General features: G+C 40.5%; 1 protein-coding gene across 1 annotated transcript; it reads left to right on the top strand.

Moving 5' to 3' along the window:
* The first annotated feature begins 6,264 nt into the window (after window positions 1–6,264).
* Window positions 6,265–19,271, top strand: LOC119739789 (neurogenic locus notch homolog protein 1-like). The gene is made up of 8 exons (XM_038214863.1): window positions 6,265–6,452; window positions 11,758–11,841; window positions 12,981–13,127; window positions 13,711–13,848; window positions 14,346–14,483; window positions 14,897–15,016; window positions 15,620–15,739; window positions 16,350–19,271. The coding sequence occupies exons 2-8, from the start codon at window positions 11,787–11,789 to the stop codon at window positions 17,606–17,608; spliced, it is 1,977 nt and encodes a 658-aa protein (XP_038070791.1). The 5' UTR covers window positions 6,265–6,452; window positions 11,758–11,786; the 3' UTR covers window positions 17,609–19,271.
* Window positions 19,272–23,900: the final 4,629 nt, after the last annotated feature.

Here is a 23,900-nt window from a genome sequence, read left to right as displayed (position 1 = left end):
AAACTTTGCTGTGATATGTACATGTACAGCGGTCATTGTGAGTTCAGAGTTCCAACTCTGAATCGGACTTTCGGCTTGTATCTCTGAGGCATTTGGATGAAATTGGTCCCGAAGTTCGATCTATTTTTGCGATAAAATGTAGTGAAATGAAATGAAATGAAATGAAATGGAGGATTTTTTTTCTCCTTCTTCGAGATTGAATGTGATTAACATTGAGGATAAGTAACAAATAAAAAGAGTTATTGGTTTATAAACCATATAATTTGTTTGAGAGGCCTACCAATTAGGACGTTCCTGTTTTTGTTTTTTAAACTAAGCAAGAACAAAACGAAATGGACACCCGCAATTTTTTGTTTGGGAAGCCCAACATTTGCTTATCTTTGCCACAAGCCTATATACAATATTATGCATAGCGTACTACACATTATGTATTGTGGGCCAAGTACTCTTGCTAGAAGTGGTGTTTTGTCAGTTGTAAGACAATACTGGAAAATGATCTGATGAGGAAGCTAACGTAATAAAAACTATTATCAACCGTTCGGTGAGAGCTGAATAATCGATACCCCATTGCCGAAACTGTTAATTATCGGTATAGGGCGTTATAAATTATGTAAAATGTCAAGAATAAACTTACTGTCTTGAGTGAGTCTACTTAAGAAAATTTGCTCTTATTGCATAAACGTTGTCGTCTTCCCTGCTATCAAAAATGGTCCATTCTGCGAAAACAACATGTTCCAATTTCATTAGATGTTCAAGTAAGTGTTTGCAAGACAGACACAATCGATAAGGCTCGGTAGAAAAATACGTGAGGTGGTAATATCACAAGAAATGTACGGTGAATGGCCGCATTTGTTCCCGGCATTGTTATAATTAAATACTGGTGTGAAATATCGATGGTTTAATACAATTCAATTACCATTAAAAATGGATGTTTCGTCACAGTAAGGTTCAGATTCTAAATCAAATTTAAAGAAACATGATAACTGCACCTGATGCGAGTAGGATGATTTTCAGAAACATTTCCCATCCCTCACGGTTTTAATATCCGTCAGGATGATGTCTCTGGCTTCAATACGTCAATGATATCATCAATAATAGCCGGCTATCATGACTCTCACACCCTATAGTCTTTCGTTCTTACTCGCCTATTGACGATCATTCAGGTCATTTATTCCTCGCTCTTTGAGGATTACTCGCCACAGACGAAGAGCAAATTCTCCCCTTTACATCAAGACACCCATCCATCATTCTATTCAGCCCCCAACTACTTGGGACCCCTTTTTTCATTAATTTCGGACCTTTTTTTAATTGCTCTGAGAGGGGGCAAGTTGAACAATATTGGGCGTCGATCACCCAACTCACTGCGCGTCGTATAGACGGCGTCTGCAAGACGAAAGCAGGCGCTGAGCACACAATGTCACACAGTCATGCTTCGCGGCAACTTTGTCTACTTAACTGGTTGATTCATCTTAAAAACGTTGGTCTTATGAAGACTGATTGGAGTACATTTTGATAACTGCAACCTCTTGGAGGATGCTGAGCGGGCAAAGTCCGATGTGGGGTGTTCTTAAGACATTTCGCCACAAACCATTTGTGACAGGATCCAGCAAATCGGGGTTTAAGGTCATTTTGTTTCACTCACTAGGTTTTCATTTGCTGTGAAGAGAGCATACTCTTCTTTTTGTTTTGCACTCAGTTTGACATCTTCCTAAATGCAGACATTTTATTGGTAAAAATAATGACTGTTTCCTTTGATTTCCTCAGTGTAAGATTAGCCCTGGCGATTTGTGACTCACTCTGTTTGTTTAGGACACATTTTTGCACTCTAAACCGCTTGTGCGTTCGGTACGAATAGCCCGAAGTATATAAAGCACGCGACTTTTATCAAGATTTTCAATCTATCTTGATAAAAGTACCGATGTCTTATAATTGACTACCTATACCAGTCATCGCCACCATAAATGTCTTGACTGTTTACATAGGTGAGTGAAGGCTGTGCGAGTGAATGTGATTTTGTTTAAGATGGATTGTTGCAATTATCTCAAGACAAATGGGCATGTTGACAAACACATATTGGGGTGTGTGAACAACAAGAGAACATGCCTTGGGTTGTTTGTTCTCTTTAAATTTATGTTTGCTGTCAAAGTAATTAATGAGCCCCAAACAAAAGGCGGTGACAGTCATTTTCAGCGGGAGCCAATGGCGCGCAATTTCCGATCACCGTTCCAGCCTGTCTTTTTGCAGAAGCCGGCTGATCGTGACAAAACTGCACGTCGGCGAGAAGGTGGGAGATTCTGAAAAAAAGGCAGTTATCTCTCGTTCATTAAAGTGCATCTTTCATAACAAACGCAAGGAGGTATTTGAAGTACGTGCCCACAACAACGTGTATTTTGAAACAACTGTTTGAACCAGATCTGCTGTGAATATAGAATAATGCCGGTTCGTTCTGTAATGCGACGATATTAGTTGATTTCCAAGAAAATTGAATGTAATAAGCTGATTTGTAGTTCTTACTCTTGTTTTTGTCACCGAGTTTTTTGCCAAGGCGCTTATGGAAACTTCCCGGTTCGTTACAAACGTGAATGAAGAACTCAATTTAAAATTCGTATTTAAACAATACGACGGGACGGCCAAGGCGTCAAAGTGACGTTACAACAAACTCATAAAGTGTGACGTACAAATTATTTGTTTTTCTTATAACTGAGGACGGTTGATGCTCCACCTGTCGGAACATCATAATTGATTCGCGATCCCATTCTTAAAGGTACGAACAATCCCCTTGGCTCAGTGGTAAATGAACCGCACCTAGCGAAAGGTGAGTGCTATCCGGAAGCATTTTTACCATTGCCCATTGTTGTTGAGAGCTTTTGTTCTTGAAGAACCCTAACCCTCATCTAACCCTAACTCTAACCCTAACCCCAACCCTAACCCCAACCCTAACCCTAATCCCAGTAACCAGAGTTGGCGCTCTTCTATTTTAGAATTTAAAAAATGGACAGCCAAAATGGACCTATGTGGTTCCCACCCCCCCCCCCCGTTCCCGAACCCCGCCCAACCTGTGCTCTCCTCGGCTAGCTTTGAGCGTTCACATCTGAAGATTTCAGATGCAGCTCAAAATGTATCCATTTCATGTGGTTTGGAAAAAACATTAGTTTTAAAAGGAAATGATGCGCATCCGTTTTTGGACATTTTTTCTTCTGTCCTTGGTAAGAACCCACAACTTTCTGAAATCGAATTAAATTGTTCAGAAAAGAGCCGATTAAAAAGCTAAATACCCTTTTCCTCATTTTTATTTTGTGTTGTGTGGAATTGGATTAGATATTGTGTTGCATCTGAACTATTTATAATTTATTTACTGTTTGCAGCTTTGCGGCATCAAATTATGTCAAATAATCAGGACTCATGCCAGCAACAATTACTTAAAATAAATTGTTTCACCAAAACAAAATTACATAAAAACACGAGTGGAACGAGCTCCACCTTCAAAATCACTCGCCTGGAGAAAATCAAATGACGTCAGAAAACCTACTTGTTGTTTTCATACTGCGGGGAAAGGAACAAATTAAGAAGGATGAGGAGGCCAACAAGTAACGATCGACCAAGGAACCGTCTCGTTCATCTTCGACTTTTCCAAGCAACCATTTCTTCCGTGCCCCCAGTATCGATTCTAAATCAGGTGACGAAAATCGACGCTTTTGTAAAAAAAGGACAAAAAACATGAAAATCGACGCAGGTTGTATACAACCGGAAAGAATATTCCGTTGAATGGTTAATATTTATCTTTGCATAGATTTCGGCAAGCATACACGAAGAGTACGAGCACGGAAGCCTTATTCCGTGAAATGCAGTGGTGTATCCGGGTTTCTTGATTCAGAACAGGGGGAGTTTAAAATGGCTACTCTTATGAAAACCGGCCCGAATTCAAAAATCGGGGAAGGGATATAATAACAGCGGTTGTGAGGTGGTTCTGGCGCATCAATTTATAAAAGAAACTAATCAAAGTAACTTTGGTAAAATGACGCAATGAGGCAGTTGCCTCCCTTGCATCTCCCCTTTGGATACGTCAATAACGAAACGTCCAATCGCAGGGTAATGAAAAGCGCTTGTGAAATTAGAAAAAACTTAAGTCGCTGTTCTAGTTGTCTAGTCTTCAGGTCTAAAGATTGTACATTGAATACGCACCTGCCGCAAGGGGGCGTTATCAGAAACGAATCACTATCATCCGCGAACCGCTCTCGGGTGATAATCGGTTCGTTTAAAAACGCCCTCTGTCGACGGGTGATTGCGCTTCCAAAATACAACAACGTCAAGACCCAAGACGATAATGTCAGGCGTCGCGGGCGTGTCTGTTGTTTATTTACAGCAGCATAGACAATATAGTGCGAGGCTTCACCTCTGGGGATCACCCCCAAACCATGGACGTCGCAGGGGGGGGGGGGGGGCAAGGGGGCACTACCCCCCCCCCCCTCCCCGGAAAACGAAAATTTAAAAAAAAAGAGGGGAGGGAAACAAGGGGGGGGGGGGAAGGAGAGAATTCCCGAGCATACCTCACGCGCTTTATACATGCACGCATGTTGCCTACACTCGGACTTCTTGGGTTCGAGTGACAAAGTTCCCAGTAGTGGACTTGATTCATCTTGTTGACAGCGCCCCCTACCGCCGCGGCGGCTTAACGGCGCTTGCCAGGGATAGGGACCGGATGCTTTGGGGGAAAAAAATCCAGTCTTGTGCCAAGACTGTACAGCTCCACCGCTCGTGCCAAGACTATACAGCTCCACCGCTCGTGCCAAGACTATACAGCTCCACCGCTCGTGCCAAGACTATACAGCTCCACCGCTCGTGCCAAGACTATACAGCTCCACCGCTCGTGCCAAGACTACACAGCTCAGTTCGACCTCTGGTATTTTGCTGCAATGTGTCGTGGAAGGGCATTATTTGCACTCGGTGAGTGACGTAGTCACAGGAAGACGGGACTGAATTTCTCAAAGCTAGTGGAGCATACAAATCAATATTGACCGGCACAAAGACGGGCTTATCTGATTGTTTGGTTCGATCGCTTACGTCTTCGAACATTTTGTCCTCTTTAAACATTGCTACAATACTCTGAGCAATGGAATGTTTACCAATGAGTTTAGAGGAATACGAAGATGGATCCGTTTTTTACCCAGTTACAAAGCTAAAACTTTAAACCAACAAGATTTTTTTTAAGTCAATGGTTTTAACCAAACGTAAATTTCCCGTCAGAGTTGTTTTTAGGCGTTCCATTCGAAGGCGTTTGCGGTACGACTGTATTTTTTTGAGCAAATGTATCCATGGAGATACAAGTTACCTTTTATACATTTTATATAATTGTTAGCTTTTATAGAATTGTTATTGGCAAGACAAATGTTTGACAACTGTCATGCTTTGAGATGCGTTTCGTGGCCGCCTCGAAGCCTTGTTCATACTTGGGGTTACACATCACAATCGCAATAACTATTTCAAAGGAAAAAATGTGAAGGCTCACGCACCAAAAAATAAAATAGACAAATAAAACTCACAAGACTTACGTTACCTTGGTGACAGGTTGGTAAAGGTAAACAAATTAAGAAACAGAAAGGATCTTGTCTAAGATTGAAGTCAACAGGGCCATATTTGGGCCTTGGGAAGAGCTCTGCATGTCGTCTTGGTTTTCGGACCATTAGTGGAACATGTCAGAGTGTATCTTTTCACCGTTGTTACCTATCATTTGTGTTTCTCTGGAGACGAGGTCAGGTGCGCAATGGTACGTCCTTGCACAGAGTAATTTGCCAGTGATTAGGGAAGGACTCTACCTCGTTCCCAGGGTCTACTTTTAATCTGGATACAAAGGCAGACCCTGGGATAGTAACTTGCTTCCTGTACTCTGATTCGATCGCACAGTAGCGAGTAAGCTGTACCGTGTGTACTGGAGGACACTGCCAGGGGTGAAAATAACACAAAGGGTATTACGTGTTATAAGGTTGATTGTGATCGGCGGTTGAATCGCCTCACCAACTATTTCCCCTTGTCCACTTTGCCACACTGTTATCATATTCAGTGTAAAAACTTCATCATGTTGCATTGGATGGTTAAGATTATAACATTGCCAGGGTGAGAGAGAGCAGCTAATGGTAGCGTTCTGCTCGACGCGATGGGGACGAGGTTGGGAGGGATTAGTCTGCTGGGGAGTCGTGTACGTCATATGCGGATGCACACCAACAAGAGGATAAAAACCCGCCGACCTTCCCTGTGTTAAGACTGGTTACGTAAGTCTCCAAAAGAAAGCCTGGTGGATATAAAGGGAAAATTAAGCCGACTGCCTCAGATGATTGTGAGATTACTAAGGGAGAGACTGGCTCAGAAAGCTACCGTTGTGTGCGCACTTAGCACCCACGGAAACACATTTTTATTTCCCAGAGGCAAACTTTTGGAACATCGCTGTTGAGTGCAAGGTGAGTGGTTTCCATCAGTTTATAATCGGGCCTTCACTAAGTGTTGTTCCATGAGACTTATTTTGTGTCAGCATAATGATTTTTGAGATATGGTATTAATGTATGCAACAGACCGAGTGTTCTTTTTCTCTAAAAGATACATGAAAGACACCGATGGAAGCAAAGTAGCTAGTGTACACGCTACGCTCATAAAACTAGTTCATTTCGTCGAAGTGATTTTGATTTGTTTTGTGTTTCGATTTGCGTTTTCTTTTCTGTGTTTGTGTGATTGGTTGGCCTATTTTCGTCTTAATAGGTCATTTCTCAGTTCAATCAGAACATCTAGATGAGATGTTGGTATCGTCAATTTCAAAAGAAATGTTCATTGTACAACTAAAATGAAAGAACCAAATTTTCTTCTTGTCTCTGAAATAGGGATTAACACCATTTAGACATAACTTTAGAACAATTAGGTGACGTCAAAATGTGGCTATGTTTTTAGACTCGACCTTTCGTGGGAACATGGTGAACATGCTAGAGCAAACAATCACAATTCCATTCCAATTATTTGCGAGTCTTGCTCTGAAAGAGAAAATCGTTCTTCATTCAGGCGATATCGATCTCATCGATTCTGATATGTTCCTCTTGAATATACACTCTTTGAAAATGGTGATACCATAGAGCGAGGAGTTCCTTGCATAGAGCAAGGCGTTTCTTGCTATATGGTGATACAGAAGTGCTTGTCAGTAGATGAGAATTCTTCATACATGTATATAAATTACCATCTTCCTCGCGTGACAAACAACTCAAAAGTTTACTTCAACACGGGCGGAAATTCGCACTGAGTTACACTGTAAAAACTGACTGCACCTAATGCACCTGTGCACTAGCACATTTTGTCCCAAAATCATGAACACTTGAGGCTCTTGACAGGAACCCGAGGTAGTTGAGCCTATATGTTTGCAACAACACAAAAGTGAAGCTCAAGTGCATGAGGTGTTAGGAAGTTGCCAGTTACGTATCACATGGTGTACTTGAAGCACCTGGGGTGACAGTCGGCTTAACCTCAGGTGTGTTTCATTCAACGTTGACTCTTCACGTACATCAACTTGTTCGATTCACGTGCATGACGCGGAGTCACTTTTTACCGAACCCAAAACCGACACTTTCTGACGATTAGGCCAAAAAAAAAAAGTCTCCGGTTTCTGGTATGGAGCTGGCCCCTAAAGTGGTGCGGCGACGCGGCTTTTTTTTTTTTTTTTACCTGTTTTTTTTTTTTTGGCTTCAAATGTCGGCTGATGACGGCAAATGGTGCCCGACTAAACTTAGTGCAAATATATGGGAGTCCAGAGAGGCCACATAAAGCTTATTCTCGATCATAACCCTATCTAAAAACACGTTAAAATTGTGCAGCAGCAGAATTCCAGTCAAACCAGTGAGTTTGGTGGTTTTGAGACATCATCTTGTATTGAAAAAAAAAACTTTTTCATTTTGCCGACGCGCATGGCTACGGTGACGCGCGCGCATACCAGAAACCGGAGACTTTTTTTTTTGGCCTTAGGGGCCTAGTGGCTATCGAATCAAAATAAAACTCATATTTCATGTACATGTATATTCACCACCTATATTTATTGTACGTTAAGACCAGGCGCGGTTCTAGAACCAATATTTGGGGTGGGGGGGGGGGCTAGCACGGTCGATCCAGAATTTTTTTCAGGGAGGCGTGCTGAAATGTAGACCAGTTATTTTTTCCAGACACTTAGGCCACCGAAAATCAATAGGTTGGGGGGGGGGTCACGACTATTTCTTCTTTAGGGGGAGACCGTTCGCATGTACATCACAATCCTTCTTTTTGCTACTGCATTTTGTTTTTTACGGAATTTATTTTGGGGGGGCTAGACAAAATTTTGGAGGGGCTACAGCCCCCTAGCCCCCCCCCCCCCCCCCGTAGAACCGCGCCTGGTTAAGACACTATGAATCTGTTAAGAAAAGTAAACACAATCACACAGCATTAATCACCCTGTCTTTTTCAAAGTAAAATACTGTTATTCAATTTTGTTTACAGACAAACTTTTGTGACGCCGCTCTTACGTAAGTTGTAGAGCAGAACAATGTTAACTTCTTTGCTCTGATGTAACATCATACATGAATATTACTTGGACATTACCTAAAACCAACTAAGAATTGTAAAGGACACACAACAAAATGGACATATAAAAAAAAATTGAGGTTATAAACAATCGCATATGAGTTTAGGGAAAGGATGAGTTGAGGGAAAGGACAGTGACAAAAACGTTGAAAACAGTATAACAGGGAATGGTGAATTATCCGATATAACAATAATGAGCAATAACAAAGGAAAGGTATGCGATAATTAATACGCATTCTGCAGTCTCTTGGTGTATGGTCTACATACATATCTCTCTTGTAGCCTTCGCAACTTGCCAGTAAACGAAAATGAAAGTATCATTCGAGCGACGGTGAATCACCGGTATTGCGCTTCTTCGAATTAAATGCCGGATTTTCGTTTACATAATGAATGGCTCAAACTCTAAATTGAAAGTGTTGCCTTAAAAAATTGCAAGTCTGAAAACTAAGTTGAGCAAACAATAATTAGAGACCACGAACAAAATCAGTAAGGAGTGAAGACATGAAGAATGGTCGATAACAAAGCTGCATATAAATTCATAACTTGAATATTCAATAGGAGATCAATTTTATTGACCCGAAATGTTTACCGTCTGGTGATGAAGAACCTGCTATAAAATAACATTTGAGGACGAGATATTGAACAGAATCGGAATCACTCTCCCATCACATGTTACAATCAACATTCCCACAGCCTTGTAGCCAGACATCACTTCGTCATTGCCGGAGGGAACCAGACAGAAACAGTAGAAACCAGTTTAACTAACCGGATTACCCAACACGGCTATAGCTCTTTGTTCGACGATAACTGCATTCAATCAATGCATTTGATTGGCATTACAATTTGACTATAATCCAGATAGTACATGTACACATTGTCACCGCCAGCTTTCGCAAGTCGACGTATTTATTTCAATTTTATTGCAACTAAGGCCTATCGCCATCATGTATTAAACAAATCGCAATGTAAATTAGGGTTTAGACAAGTTACGCGAATGAGATTGCGAAGCGATGACATTAGGAAGCATGTGTTAAACTTGTTTTTGCTGTGACGTCATAAATTCGTGTCGTCGTTCGCCTTCGCGCCAAGAATATGAACCGCGCCTTAACATCGTGGTTCTTTGGGTTCTTCATGTCGCAGAAAAGTTGCGATCATTTTGGCGTATCGAAGCTTTGGGTGGGGGGAGCAAAATGCTTGCTGTACCCGTGAAATTGTTTACATACAGCAGTCCGTATATAGTGATATAAGCTTCTTTTGCATGCACTTTCAAGGCCCATCTGATTCAAGACCGAAAATTGTAAGCCCAAAATCGAAGACAGGTCGAAAACAGGCTATATTATACGCAGACTAATGACCCGTCTCTTCTGTATAAAAAAAGGCATTGGAAACGGATAAAGGGACACAAACTGACAGCATCAGGCGAAGGACAGGAAAACAGGGGCATTGTGAGCGGCTTATTTACGCCTTTAGTTCCTGAAGGAAGCCGAAGAAGACCATGAGCATATCAAAGATTCGGTTAGTCTCTAATTGAGCCGAAGCGATACGTCACGGAATGCATTTTTTTTTAACCAATCAATTTGACTTGTTAAATGTTCATTAATAAGGAAGTGGGACTTCTGGGCTGATAAGAATAATCCATACATTAACTACATTGGACCTGCTTGGTCAAAGATTCAGTTGATGACATTGTCCATGCATGAACTCAATGGGTGGCTTGTGCGTAAAGTGCTCGCCTCTCACCAAGGTGACCACGGTTCGAATCCGTTGGTTCTCCCCTGTGCCACGAGGATTTTTCTCCGGGCCCTCCGGTTTTTCTCCCTCCGGAAAAATCAAACACTTTCGATCTCAGGCTGTGCTCCGTGGTCATATATGGGTCGATGTGGCCGGCAGCCATAGGCGCCTTTACGTGCCAGCGGCCCGACCACGTTGTAGCCGCGTCCTTCGCAATTCAGCATACCAGCTGCGAGTAAGGATGATTAGCCTCCCAAATTAGTATTATTTTTTTTATAATGAGTGAGTTAGTCAGATAGACATTCAATCAGCTACGCATTCAGTAAGAGTACGCTGGCCTCTGCTGGTCGGACAAAAAAGTAACAATCCAATCTTTGGTCTACTATTGTACGGTAATCGAAGGTAGGCCCTGGGAACGAGGTTGCTCACAAGGATGCTCTTACAATAAAAAGAAATAACTTATACCCAGTGAGACAGTCGATCAGTGACTCGGTCAGAAGAAAACAGGCTAGCCCTGTGGTCCGTTAAAAGACGAAAACAAGGCCCTCGGATAATGGATTTAAATATTTGCGCCTGGTGGTCTAGTTTAATATAACCCCGTGCTCATTTAAGTGATGGTCGTAAACAGGCACGTTTTCAAAAGTCCAAAGACTACCGGTAACTTTTGATGTGGTTTGATTGAAGGCTACATTGATAGCTGCAGGGAATGCGAAACAATACCTATTTTCTTTTCAGGTACTTAAGCCCCAACATCACCGTTCTTTCCAACCTCCCAAGAAGCCGCAAACGGGTGTTGATGAGGTGTTATATTTTGATTATGAAAACGGTTATGGCCCCCAAAGAGTTTCAATTTCATTTTCAATTAAAGTCAATGTATGTAACAGAGTACAGTCAATTACTGTATGTTTAAATCGATGCTACTCATCCCTTTTCCCTCTACGGATTCATGAAATAGTTAAAGAAAGAAAAATAGACAAAGAGAGCCTCAAAGCATCAAATAAGCCCTCGCCTTAGCACAATTACATAATTGCAGAAATTGGACGACCTTGTGGTATCGCATGACAGCTAAACAATGGCAAATTTTAAAGAGCTGCTAAGCACAGACAATCTTTGCTCAGCCGAAACAGGTTACCAGCCAAAGTGCCATGCAATTAATATTGCTTATGGCTGGTACTATGCTGGTGTTTGCTATACGTGCCTTAATTTACTGTTAAACGTTTCTGCTATTGGCTTCATACAATAATTGTACCTATATATGGACCACGAGTAGTGGCCATCTACAATGTGTCGAGTAACAATTTAGCAATTTATTTATTTTAAGCCTGGTGCCTTGAAATGGACTTATACCTTTTTCTTTAAAAAAAAATAGAACCTTTATTTCGCGTTTTAAGTACTAGGCTGGTCTGTATCTAAGAAGACTAAAGTGATCCTTATTTTTTTTTACAGGTTGCAGACAAAGCAAAACAGCCGTCGACATGAAGGCACAGCTAGCACTTCTTCTAGCCCTGGCCGCAACCGGCTACTGTTATCGTGAGTATACGATATCCGTGTCTTTTGGCATATAGGAAATGTACACATGTATTCATTTCATAGTTTCGCCTTTAATAACTTGTGGATGGAGGTGTGGACTAGTTCAAGTCTAAAGATCAGACCACGGTCTACAGTAGCGTATCCAGCTTTTCGTGCCGGGGGGGGGGGGGGGGGGGCAACGACGTCTGAACCGTCTTACCGAACTTCTTACAATAATTTTAATTTTTGTTTTATGATCGACGCCATCAGTTGCCCCTTGCCTCCCTTCCCCGCTGGATACGACACTGACGGTCTGCAAATTGCATTTTGTGACCAAGTCTTGACGCCGATTTAAACCGACAATAAAGCTGTAGGCCCTTTCTAAACTGCGTTTCGTCATTGTGTTTGAAAATGTTTTAAATTGGACACATAATAGGGGCCTAATACACTTTGGGTGGCGCCTTGGCCTGTCGCCAACCTACATTACGTCACATTATAGCACTGTCTAAATATTAATCGAGGGAGGCAGTTACGTTCGTATTTGTAAACTGTAGACAAAGCCATATCAAGAACAACAAGGAGTACAAATCACAATATGGTACGGCAAGCGTTTTTACAAATAGAGGAAAACGCCTTCAAGCTAAAAGGTGGTTTTCGGTCGCCGGAAAATCAAAGTATTCAAAGATTGTGTCAAGCGTGTGCTAGTTATGCAAACGTATCATCGCTAATCTGTTGGTACATCCCCCACCCACGTAATTCTGTCTGATCCTTTCAGGTTTTGTGTCCAAAAAAAAGTTGCGGGGGAGTTCTGCAAACAGTTTATTTAACCCCCGGTCTCTTTCATTTTTGCCGCTTGACAATTGAAGTAAAGCTTGGGCGACAGGCTGCAAATTTCTCTAACCTATCTACTCAAGATGTCAAGACCTTGGTGATCCGGGAAACAAGTGGCTTCACAAACTTTCCCTACAGCATACGTCCTCAACAAAAACAAAAACGAGCTCGGAAATTTACAACAGAGGGCGCTGTACAGCAGGGGTAAAGCAGGCCGCCGCAGAGGGCGTGTTTTTAGTCGATGAGCGCAGCCGTTTTAAGACTGAATTTTGGCAAAATATCACCCATTAGTTCTCAGAATCTCATTGACATCTTTCTTGGTTTCACAGCCTCCAGGGAGACGCGATCTGCCGACTCAGCCTGTAACCCCAACCCCTGCTTCAATGGAGGCATCTGTATGGACATGGGCGGTTTGTTCATATGCGTCTGTGAACCCGAATACCTCGGAATGCGCTGTGAAACTCGTGAAACCCCCGGTAAGATAGTTCAATTACCGAATGGTACATGGTTAAATAACAATTTAGATGTTTATCTTGTACTTCATAAATTAAATTCTAAAGTCTTAACCGCTTTCTTCATGCATTACAATTGTGTGTTTTTTTAGAAAATGGAACGTAAATCTCTGAATGAACGTAGTTAGAGAAATCAAAGGCGTTTATCAGACACAAATTCGAGGCATAGGCCTAAATGGTCTCATTTCTATCTAGATGCTTGCGAATCAAAAAAAAATGTGAAATGTTCAGTTTCGTGAGCCAAAATAATGCAGCCAACCCAAATGGAATAGTATTGTCCTTTAATTGGTTAAAACATTCACCCAGAGAAATTTTAGCTTTATACATGAACATTACTGCATGCATAAAGATATGAAGGTGATTAGCGATGCGAACTCCATTACCCTTTTGAGATAAAAGGTGGGCGTTATTTGAAGAGGGTAAGTTACTAAGGTACCCTAATCAAATAGTATCCCTCCACCACATCTTGTAAATGCTAATACACTGACCAGAGGATCATTTGCTGGATGGTATCTAAGCTGACAATGACCAACATTTATCATAACAGTGGCCTTGGAGGAGGAGGATCCATGTGCGACCAATCCTTGTCTTAATGGCGGACTGTGTTACCGTCAGGATCGTCATGGGACGAATCATAGACAGTTCTACTGCGTCTGTAATGGAGAATTTACCGGCAACTTGTGTGGTATGTCGAGGCCTTTGGATTACTTTCTGGTGCACGTTTGCACTACTACATGTAGATGTTTTAGTCAGCATTTGATTCGAAAATAGACACTGATTCCTTGTTCGTCTTCACACTCGTCTTCTGAATGCACACTCGTCTTCTGTAGTTTCTTGGCCTATTGGTAAAACCTGTAAGTTGCATTTCAACATCTTCAGTGAAACCACAAGTAATATCATGAACATGAAGTCCGTTTTTGGTTTACAATAAATGATTGTCGTTATTTTAAAAATAGATATAATCAGCAGTTTCTAATCGTAACTGAATCGTTTCATGGCAGACTTCATTGCCTGAGGCGAGAACCGTGAGTCCTGTTTGTATGCAAATTTGTCATGTAGATATTGTAATCCAACAGTTTAATGCGTTCCAATTGTCGTCATTCAAGACAAACACTATAGTACATGTATACATTATCTATCCTTCACGTTGTTATCCTTTCTTTTACTGTTTTGTTTAACCAGATGCCCAACTACTGACGTCTGCTGCATGTGATGGTAATCCGTGCCAAAATGGCGGTGTATGCTACCCTAAGGCGGACTCGGCGTCTGGCTACGCTTGCCGGTGTATCGACTCTTATGGTGGAGCCAATTGCCAAATGCGTAAGGACATGTAGATTATATTCAATGTACATTGTAGTCAGTTCGCAGTATGCTTTGGTGAACTGTTTTTGTGTGTGTGTGGAAGGCTCTGTTTGAGAATAACATTCACAACCAGTGACGACATTATGGTAATAACATTTGAATATACATGTGCTTGGACGATGCAATCTTGGCTGTTCCCAATGAGTGATTACCTTGATTGTTTTTAGTTGATGGAATATCTACATGAATCCGCTGTCGTCAGCCGCGTTATATTTGGCTTTTTCGTTGAATATGGTTTTTCTTCGCCTCGGTCCACACCCAAAACAATGTATTCATTGATGTATCTCTACTGAATGTATAGCGGCTAATTATATATGAAAAAAGATATTATATTTGTTGATCTTAATCCTGCATTTGTTTAATCCTTGCAGTACCATGTGATATGAATCCATGTCTGAACGGCGGCGAATGCTTCTCCGGGTATAGGAACAGAGGCGACTTCATGTGTAGATGCCCCAAAGGGTTTAAGGGTGAACACTGTGATGTCGGTGGTAAGTACAATTCCTTAAGTGACGTTCCTTTCCCCAACTCCTCTCCAAATTCTTGCATTTAAACGAACGGGGTCAACTTGTACAGACATAAATCTGGATATTATGAAATAACCCTTCACCGCGATGTAAAATTCTAGGCCCCCTCCCTCTCCCCACAAATAAAATCTGAATCGTTGATAACCATTGTGTGAATTAACTATTCGTTCAGTTGATAAGACCCACACCCATAGGGACCCATGAATTATGACGATTAAACACAGTTTTATCTGGTTTCTGGACCCGCGGATATCTCATGAATATTTTTAGAAGATCCCTGATGTGGTTGTTTACGATTACGTCACACGCTGAACGCGTAAATAGCTGGTTTTCATTGGTGGAAAGTTTTAACATTTCAATGGTATACTGAGACAGCGCGCATACCAAAAGCAACATTTTGCTCTTGAAGCTTCAATAAATGGGAAATATGGTATCAAACACTACCTTTAACCTCTGAAAGAGTCAACGCTTTGTTTGCCCATATGGGCTCATTTATATGCAAAACCAAGTGAATTAGATATTTCGATGAAGGTTTATATGTTTGTTTTTTCCACTTATGTTTTGAAGACCCATGCATGGATAACCCGTGTGGGGAAGGGAACATGTGCAAACCGGAGAGTGATGGCGGCTTCAACTGTATGTGTCCTTGTTCCCCTGGAAGCACATGCGTGAACCGACCCAATGGAGGTAGGTCCAAATTACACGCTTTCTTATTTTACCTGCTGGGACTGGGTCCATTTCATGGGACAGTTTAAATTTGCTCAGCAAGTTTATTAGTTATAAACAAAAATGGCTGAGAACCAGTATTATGCAGTATCCACACTGCATTACATTGTGATTGATAACACCTGTTTGAATACTGAACAGATATTCTGTTTGTGCTTAGCAATATTTGTGACATTGGCCCCCATCCACAAGCAAACTGTATCGCGTTTGGATGGTAACTTGTCAGGTAAACAAAAATGTGCCCAGTATAAATAAAATAATACGCTTAGCAAATTCATGAAATAGTTCCAAAATGAAAAGCCTTGAATCTGTATTGGCTATATGACTCATAGTGTTCAAGTCACAGCTTTGGAAAGCCAGTTTGAAGATTATACATGTACAGTGTTATCAACGAGTCACCAGACTTATTATCGAGTGACGACAGCCTGTGGGCGGCTTACAGAATGTCGACAACGGCTTCAGACTTGCCTTCCAGAGTCATGGCTATCTAGGATTGGGAGCAACTCAGATCGACCCAAAGAAATTCTGGTTGACTTTTGTAATCTTTTATCTCGTATTTGTTGATCAACAGGGGATGGAGAGGTAGATGGTGGAGATTCGGAAACGGGTACAGAAATACCAGATGGTGGTGAAACGGACAGCGGCTCGTCTGGTGGCAGCGGTGGCAGCAATAACAATGGTGGTGAGAATTCTATTCCACAGGTCGGTGGAGGAGCTGGTGGTAGCATGACAAGTCGATGCAATGTTATGATGAGACAAACTAATAGTTGTAACAACCATGGGTATTGTCACGAAGATGGGACTTCGGCAATATGTCGATGCTACTCTGGGTTCCGGGGAGTGACGTGTGCGCAGGTCGATCCAGGTAGTGGCTCGAATGGTGGATCGGATGGCTCTGGGTCCAGCGGTGGTTCCGGAGCTGGGACGGGAAGCGGTGGTGATGGTTCTGGTTCTGATAGTTCTGGATCCGGAGGTCAGACAGGAACTGGAGGTCAGACAGGAACGGGAGGCGGTAATACCGGTTCTGATGGGAGTCCTATTCCACAGGTCGGGGGAGGATCATCAACCGGTGACATGACAAGTACATGCAATGTCATGATGCGACAAACTAATAATTGCAACAACAATGGGTACTGCCATGAAGATGGCACCTCGGCAATATGTCGATGCTACTCTGGGTTCCGGGGAGTAACGTGTGCACAGGTTGATCCAGGCAGTGGCTCGAATGGTGGATCGGATAATTCTGGTTCAGGCGGTGGTTCCGGAACTGGGACGGAAAGCGGTGGTGATGGTTCTGGTAGCACTGACTCTGGTAGTTCTGGTTCCGGAGGTCAAACTGGAACTGGAAGCGGTGGTACAGGTTCTGGAAGTTCTGGTTCCGGCAGCGGCTCTGGTGGTCAGACTGGAACTACAAGACCATGCGTTGAAATGATGGGACAGACCAACTATTGCAATCGCCATGGGTACTGCGTTGAAGACGGCACGAGTGCTTTTTGTCGTTGTTACGAGGGGTACCGAGGTTCCACCTGTCAGCATGTTGATGATCCGAGTTCGGGAACTGGTTCGGATGGAGTTTCGGGTGGCGTTGATGTTGGGACTGGTAACTCCGGAGGTCAAGGAGATGGAAATGCCTTGCCTCAGGTTGGACAAGGATCTGGTACAGGTTCCGGTACATCCCAGGTGATTTCTGTACCGTGCGTGGTCATGATGAGTGAGACGAACAACTGCAGCAATAACCAAGGCTATTGCGTTGAGGATAATACCGGTGCAAAGTGTTACTGTCATGATGGGTTTGAAGGCGTGATCTGTAATCGACGCTCACAAGTTTGAGCTTAAAATCAGTCGGCGCGATATTTCAGAAATGAGCATAAGTAGTGTTCTCACTTCTCACTATATCATCCTTTTGAGAGAATATAAAAAACTTAGTTAAATCTGGGGTACGTTCTACTTACGCAAACACTGCTAACGTTTGCAACGTTTGTGCAGGAGGAACAACCGTGTTGGCAAATTGTTGGCGAACGTGAGCAACAAAGGCTAACAATTCTTCTCGAATCGCTTCTTCTTAATGGCTCTTTTCCCAAGATAAGTGACTTAAATGCAGTGAGCTGCCGGAGCTGCAATTTGCCATTTTCAACATCCAAACACTCTAATAATTTAATAACACCGGCGAAATTTTACTCGCAACCAAATTTTGAGCCATTGAAAATATCGTTTTTCCCGATGATAGTATCGTCCTAGCGGGTTGGCACGTTCGCATAACTATCGTTAACGCCAACGTTCGCGTGAGTAGAACGCACCCCTATATTGTAAAATCTAACATCTTGCATTCGTCAAAAACTTATTATGGCTGGAAAGTATCATTTACGTCAACAATTATTTTAAATGTAATGTGATTATGCATAGGTATGTATATGGTTATGCTACTATCTTCTGCCTGTTAGCAAGTTGATACTATACACACAATGTTGATAGAAGTTATGAAGTTAATACAAAAACTGCTAATCACGAACTTAAAAATTTTATATCCCGGTGACGGTGGATCTGAAGTAGTTTTAATTGAAACGCTAAAGGCAACTTCTTCTTCAGGGAAAACTGAAACTTTGTGTCCAAAGGGAAACGGGAAAGGAACTGATTTACATTTTTATTTCGAATTATTAAAGAAGGACAAACCCGGTATCCCATCCTACTTAATAGACTGGTCAGGCTTAAGGATTAAAGTAACCTTTTAACTTCTATTATCTTGTTGTGATTACAAACATTGTTAGCCGTACGCTTTATTACATTTACACAATGTATACAGTAAATGAAATCAGAATAGAGTTTTATGATTTTTTTTTTTAGATTTTTTAAGTTTTGTAATGCTGGACCATTTGTATATCATTCTAAAGGTCGAGTCTTTTTAATTCCTAACTTTTAGCGAGCTGAACCGAATTTTTATTTTATCGATGGACAACGTTCGCCCAAAAACATATGTTGTTTAAAGTCGTTGCCAAAATCCTTAGTGTGAAATTTCGCTTCGTGTTGATGTGACTATAAATACTAGGTTGTGCGCTACCAGAATCGTCCGAGAAACTTGCTTCGTTGGGTAGGACTCGAACCCACGACCTCCTGTTTACTGACTCAGATGTATTAATAATTGATCACTAGCTAGTACGGTACTCGCTGTACTATCGGAAGATCATCAGTACTTGTTAGGTCGTAAGTTCGAGTCTTGAAGAAGTAAGCCAGTGAAGTCTTTTTGCTTTGCTTTGTTGGCGTGTTTGTTTGTTTGTTTGTTTGTTTGTTTGTTTTCTGGCTCCCGAAAGCAATATACATCGTTTACCTTGTACCCTAATCTTCTATTCAAGAAATATCAATATGAATGTACCGTCACCATATTTTTATATTCCTATTTGCAAGAAAATAGACTCACTTTTTGTATGAAAATATATAGAGCAAAGTTCATAATGATACTTGTATGTTAAAGTGTGATAATAAAACTCTCGCACAAGAATATCTTTGTTATTATCAAAATTATTCGACTATCTGATCTGGTTTCAATTTCATCACGTCCAGTGGCGTACCCGGGATTAGGTTGGGGAGGGGGGGGTCCGGTTCAAAAAAATTGACGTTGGTGGCGCCACTTGCACCACTAGTATACTGCTCGAAAATAGGCCACATACATATGACCAAAGTGAAATTTCTTTGCCCGAAATTGAATAAATTGCAACGGGTTAGCCCTACATTTTTCATCAAATTTTGCCAAAAATGACTCTTCTCCAAACGACGCAGAAATGTCTATTGATGCATGGAGGGTATCATACAATATTCAGACTGCGATTATTTGGAAGATTTGGGCACAAATTATCGATCGATTGAGCAAAAAAATGATCTTATTTTTCACTGTTTTAGACCAAAGTTTTCCACGCATTGTTCCTGTCTAACTGCACATCTGTCCAGCAATCGAGTTGAAATGTCTTCTAAAGTCCCTCAGGAGTCTTTTCTGGAAGTTTGGCGCAATTATTTTTTTGGCTAAAATTGAAGAAATTTCAAGGGGTTAGCCTTACATTTTTCATCAAATTTGGCCAAAAAATGACTTTTCTCCAAACGACGCAGAAATGACTACTGATGCAAGAAGAGTATCATACAATATTCAGACTGCGATTATTTGGAAGATTTGGGCACAAATAATCGATTTATTGAGAAAAAAATGATCTTATTTTTCACTGTTTTTGACCCAATTATTCGACGCATTTTTCCTGTCTTACAGCACATATGGCCAGAAATCGAGTTGAAATGTCTTCTAGAGTCCCTCAGGTGTCTTTTCTGGAAGTTTGGCGCAATTTAATTTTTTGGCCAAAATTGAAAAAATTGCAAGGGATTAGCCTTACATTTTTCATCAAATTTGGCCAAAAAATGACTTTTCTCCAAACGACGCAGAAATGACAACTGATGCAAGGAGAGTATCATACAATATTCAGACTGCGATTATTTGGAAGATTTGGGCACAAATAATCGATTTATTGAGAAAAAAATGATCTTATTTTTCACTGTTTTTGACCCAATTTTTCGACGAATTTTTCCTGTCCAACAGTACATCTGTCCAGAAATCGAGTTGAAATGTCTTCTAGGGTCCCTCAGGTGTCTTTTCTGGAAGTTTGGCGCAATTTAATTTTTTGGCCAAAATTGAAAAAATTGCAAGGGGTTAGCCTTACATTTTTCATCAAATTTGGCCAAATAATGACTTTTCTCCAAACGACGCAGAAATGACTACTGATGCAAGGAGAGTATCATACAATATTCAGACTGCGATTATTTGGAAGATTTTGGCACAAATAATCGATTTATTGAGAAAAAAATGATCTTATTTTTCACTGTTTTTTGACCCAATTTTTCGACGCATTTTTCCTGTCTTACAGCACATATATCCAGAAATCGAGTTGAAATGTCTTCTAGAGTCCCTCAGGTGTCTTTTCTGGAAGTTTGGCGCAATTTATTTTTTTGGCCAAAATTGAAAAAAATTGCAAGGGGTTAGCCTTACATTTTTCATCAAATTTGGCCAAAAAATGACTTTTCTCCAAACGACGCAGAAATGACTACTGATGCAAGGGGAGTATCATACAATATTCAGACTGCGATTATTTGGAAGATTTGGGCACAAATAATCGATTTATTGAGAAAAAAATGATCTTATTTTTCACTGTTTTTGACCCAATTTTTCGACGAATTTTTTCTGTCCAACAGCACATCTGTCCAGAAATCGAGTTGAAATGTCTTGTAGGGTCCCTCAGGCGTCTTTTCTGGAAGTTTGGCGCAATTTAATTTTTTGGCCAAAATTGAAAAAATTTCAAGGGGTTAGCCTTACATTTTTCATCAAATTTGGCCAAAAAATGACTTTTCTCCAAACGACGCAGAAATGACTACTGATGCAAGGAGAGTATCATACAATATTCAGAAAGCGATTATTTGGAAGATTTGGGCACAAATAATCGATTTATTGAGAAAAAAATGATCTTATTTTTCACTGTTTTTTGACCCAATTTTTCGACGCATTTTTCCTGTCTTACAGAACATATGGCCAGAAATCGAGTTGAAATGTCTTTTAGGGTCCCTCAGGTGTCTTTCCTGGAAGTTTGGCGCAATTTAATTTTGTGGCCAAAATTGAAAAAAATTCAAGGGGTTAGCCTTACATTTTTCATCAAATTTGGCCAAAAAATGACTTTTCTCCAAACGACGCAGAAATGACTACTGATGCAAGGAGAGTATCATACAATATTCAGACTGCGATTATTTGGAAGATTTGGGCACAAATAATCGATTTATTGAGAAAAAAATGATCTTATTTTTCACTGTTTTTTGACCCAATTTTTCGACGCATTTTTCCTGTCTTACAGCACATATGGCCAGAAATCGAGTTGAAATGTCTTCTAGAGTCCCTCAGGTGTCTTTTCTGGAAGTTTGGCGCAATTTAATTTTTTGGCCAAAATTGAAAAAATTTCAAGGGGTTAGCCTTACATTTTTTAACAAATTTGGCCAAAAAATGACTTTTCTCCAAACGACGCAGAAATGACTACTGATGCAAGGAGAGTATCATACAATATTCAGACTGCGATTATTTGGAAGATTTGGGCACAAATAATCGATTTATTGAGAAAAAAATGATCTTATTTTTCACTGTTTTTTGATCCAATTTTTCGACGCATTTTTCCTGTCTTACAGAACATATGGCCAGAAATCGAGTTGAAATGTCTTCTAGAGTCCCTCAGGTGTCTTTTCTGGAAGTTTGGCGCAATTTAATTTTTTGGCCAAAATTGAAAAAATTTCAAGGGGTTAGCCTTACATTTTTCATCAAATTTGGCCGAAAAATGACTTTTCTCCAAACGACGCAGAAATGACTACTGATGCAAGGAGAGTATCATACAATATTCAGACTGCGATTATTTGGAAGATTTGGGCACAAATAATTGATTTATTGAGAAAAAAATGATCTTATTTTTCACTGTTTTTTGACCCAATTTTTCGACGCATTTTTCCTGTCTTACAGAACATATGGCCAGAAATCGAGTTGAAATGTCTTCTAGGGTCCCTCAGGTGTCTTTTCTGGAAGTTTGGCGCAATTTAATTTTTTGGCCAAAATTGAAAAATTCAAGGGGTTAGCCTTACATTTTTCATCAAATTTGGCCAAAAAATGACTTTTCTCCAAACGACGCAGAAATGACAACTGATGCAAGGAGAGTATCATACAATATTCAGACTGCGATTATTTGGAAGATTTGGGCACAAATAATCGATTTATTGAGAAAAAAATGATCTTATTTTTCACTGTTTTTTGACCCAATTTTTCGACGCATTTTTCCTGTCTTACAGAACATATGGCCAGAAATCGAGTTGAAATGTCTTTTAGAGTCCCTCAGGTGTCTTTTCTGGAAGTTTGGCGCAATTTAATTTTTTGGCCAAAATTGAAAAAATTGCAAGGGGTTAGCCCTACATTTTTCATCAAATTTGGCCAAAAAATGACTTTTCTCCAAACGACGCAGAAATGACTACTGATGCAAGGAGAGTATCATACAATATTCAGACTGCGATTATTTGGAAGATTTGGGCACAAATAATCGATTTATTGAGAAAAAAATGATCTTATTTTTCACTGTTTTTGACCCAATTTTTCGACGAATTTTTCCTGTCCAATAGTACATCTGTCCAGAAATCGAGTTGAAATGTCTTGTAGGGTCCCTCAGGCGTCTTTTCTGGAAGTTTGGCGCAATTTAATTTTTTGGCCAAAATTGAAAAAATTGCAAGGGGTTAGCCTTACATTTTTCATCAAATTTGGCCAAAAAATGACTTTTCTCCAAACGACGCAGAAATGACTACTGATGCAAGGAGAGTATCATACAATATTCAGACTGCGATTATTTGGAAGATTTGGGCACAAATAATCGATTTATTGAGAAAAAAATGATCTTATTTTTCACTGTTTTTGACCCAATTTTTCGACGAATTTTTCCTGTCCAATAGTACATCTGTCCAGAAATCGAGTTGAAATGTCTTGTAGGGTCCCTGTGGCGTCTTTTCTGGAAGTTTGGCGCAATTTAATTTTTTGGCCAAAATTGAAAAAATTGCAAGGGGTTAGCCTTACATTTTTCATCAAATTTGGCCAAAAAATGACTTTTCTCCAAACGACGCAGAAATGACTACTGATGCAAGGAGAGTATCATACAATATTCAGACTGCGATTATTTGGAAGATTTGGGCACAAATAATCGATTTATTGAGAAAAAAATGATCTTATTTTTCACTGTTTTTTGACCCAATTTTTCGACGCATTTTTCCTGTCTTACAGCACATATATCCAGAAATCGAGTTGAAATGTCTTCTAGAGTCCCTCAGGTGTCTTTTCTGGAAGTTTGGCGCAATTTATTTTTTTGGCCAAAATTGAAAAAAATTGCAAGGGGTTAGCCTTACATTTTTCATCAAATTTGGCCAAAAAATGACTTTTCTCCAAACGACGCAGAAATGACTACTGATGCAAGGGGAGTATCATACAATATTCAGACTGCGATTATTTGGAAGATTTGGGCACAAATAATCGATTTATTGAGAAAAAAATGATCTTATTTTTCACTGTTTTTGACCCAATTTTTCG

Source organism: Patiria miniata, unplaced genomic scaffold (genome assembly GCF_015706575.1).
Source record: "Patiria miniata isolate m_02_andy unplaced genomic scaffold, ASM1570657v1 HiC_scaffold_4, whole genome shotgun sequence".
Taxonomy (NCBI): domain Eukaryota; kingdom Metazoa; phylum Echinodermata; class Asteroidea; order Valvatida; family Asterinidae; genus Patiria; species Patiria miniata.
This window is presented reverse-complemented; position numbering and strand designations above follow the sequence as displayed.

What these genes read in the sequence shown, in the direction of transcription:
- LOC119739789 (XM_038214863.1), top strand. Translation starts at nt 11,787, where the DNA reads ATGAAGGCACAGCTAGCACTTCTTCTAGCCCTGGCCGCAACCGGCTAC. An exon ending in ATTTACCGGCAACTTGTGTG is followed by an intron (nt 13,849 to 14,345) that starts GTATGTCGAGGC and finishes TTGTTTAACCAG; the next exon opens with ATGCCCAACTACTGACGTCT. An exon ending in CGTGAACCGACCCAATGGAG is followed by an intron (nt 15,740 to 16,349) that starts GTAGGTCCAAAT and finishes GTTGATCAACAG; the next exon opens with GGGATGGAGAGGTAGATGGT.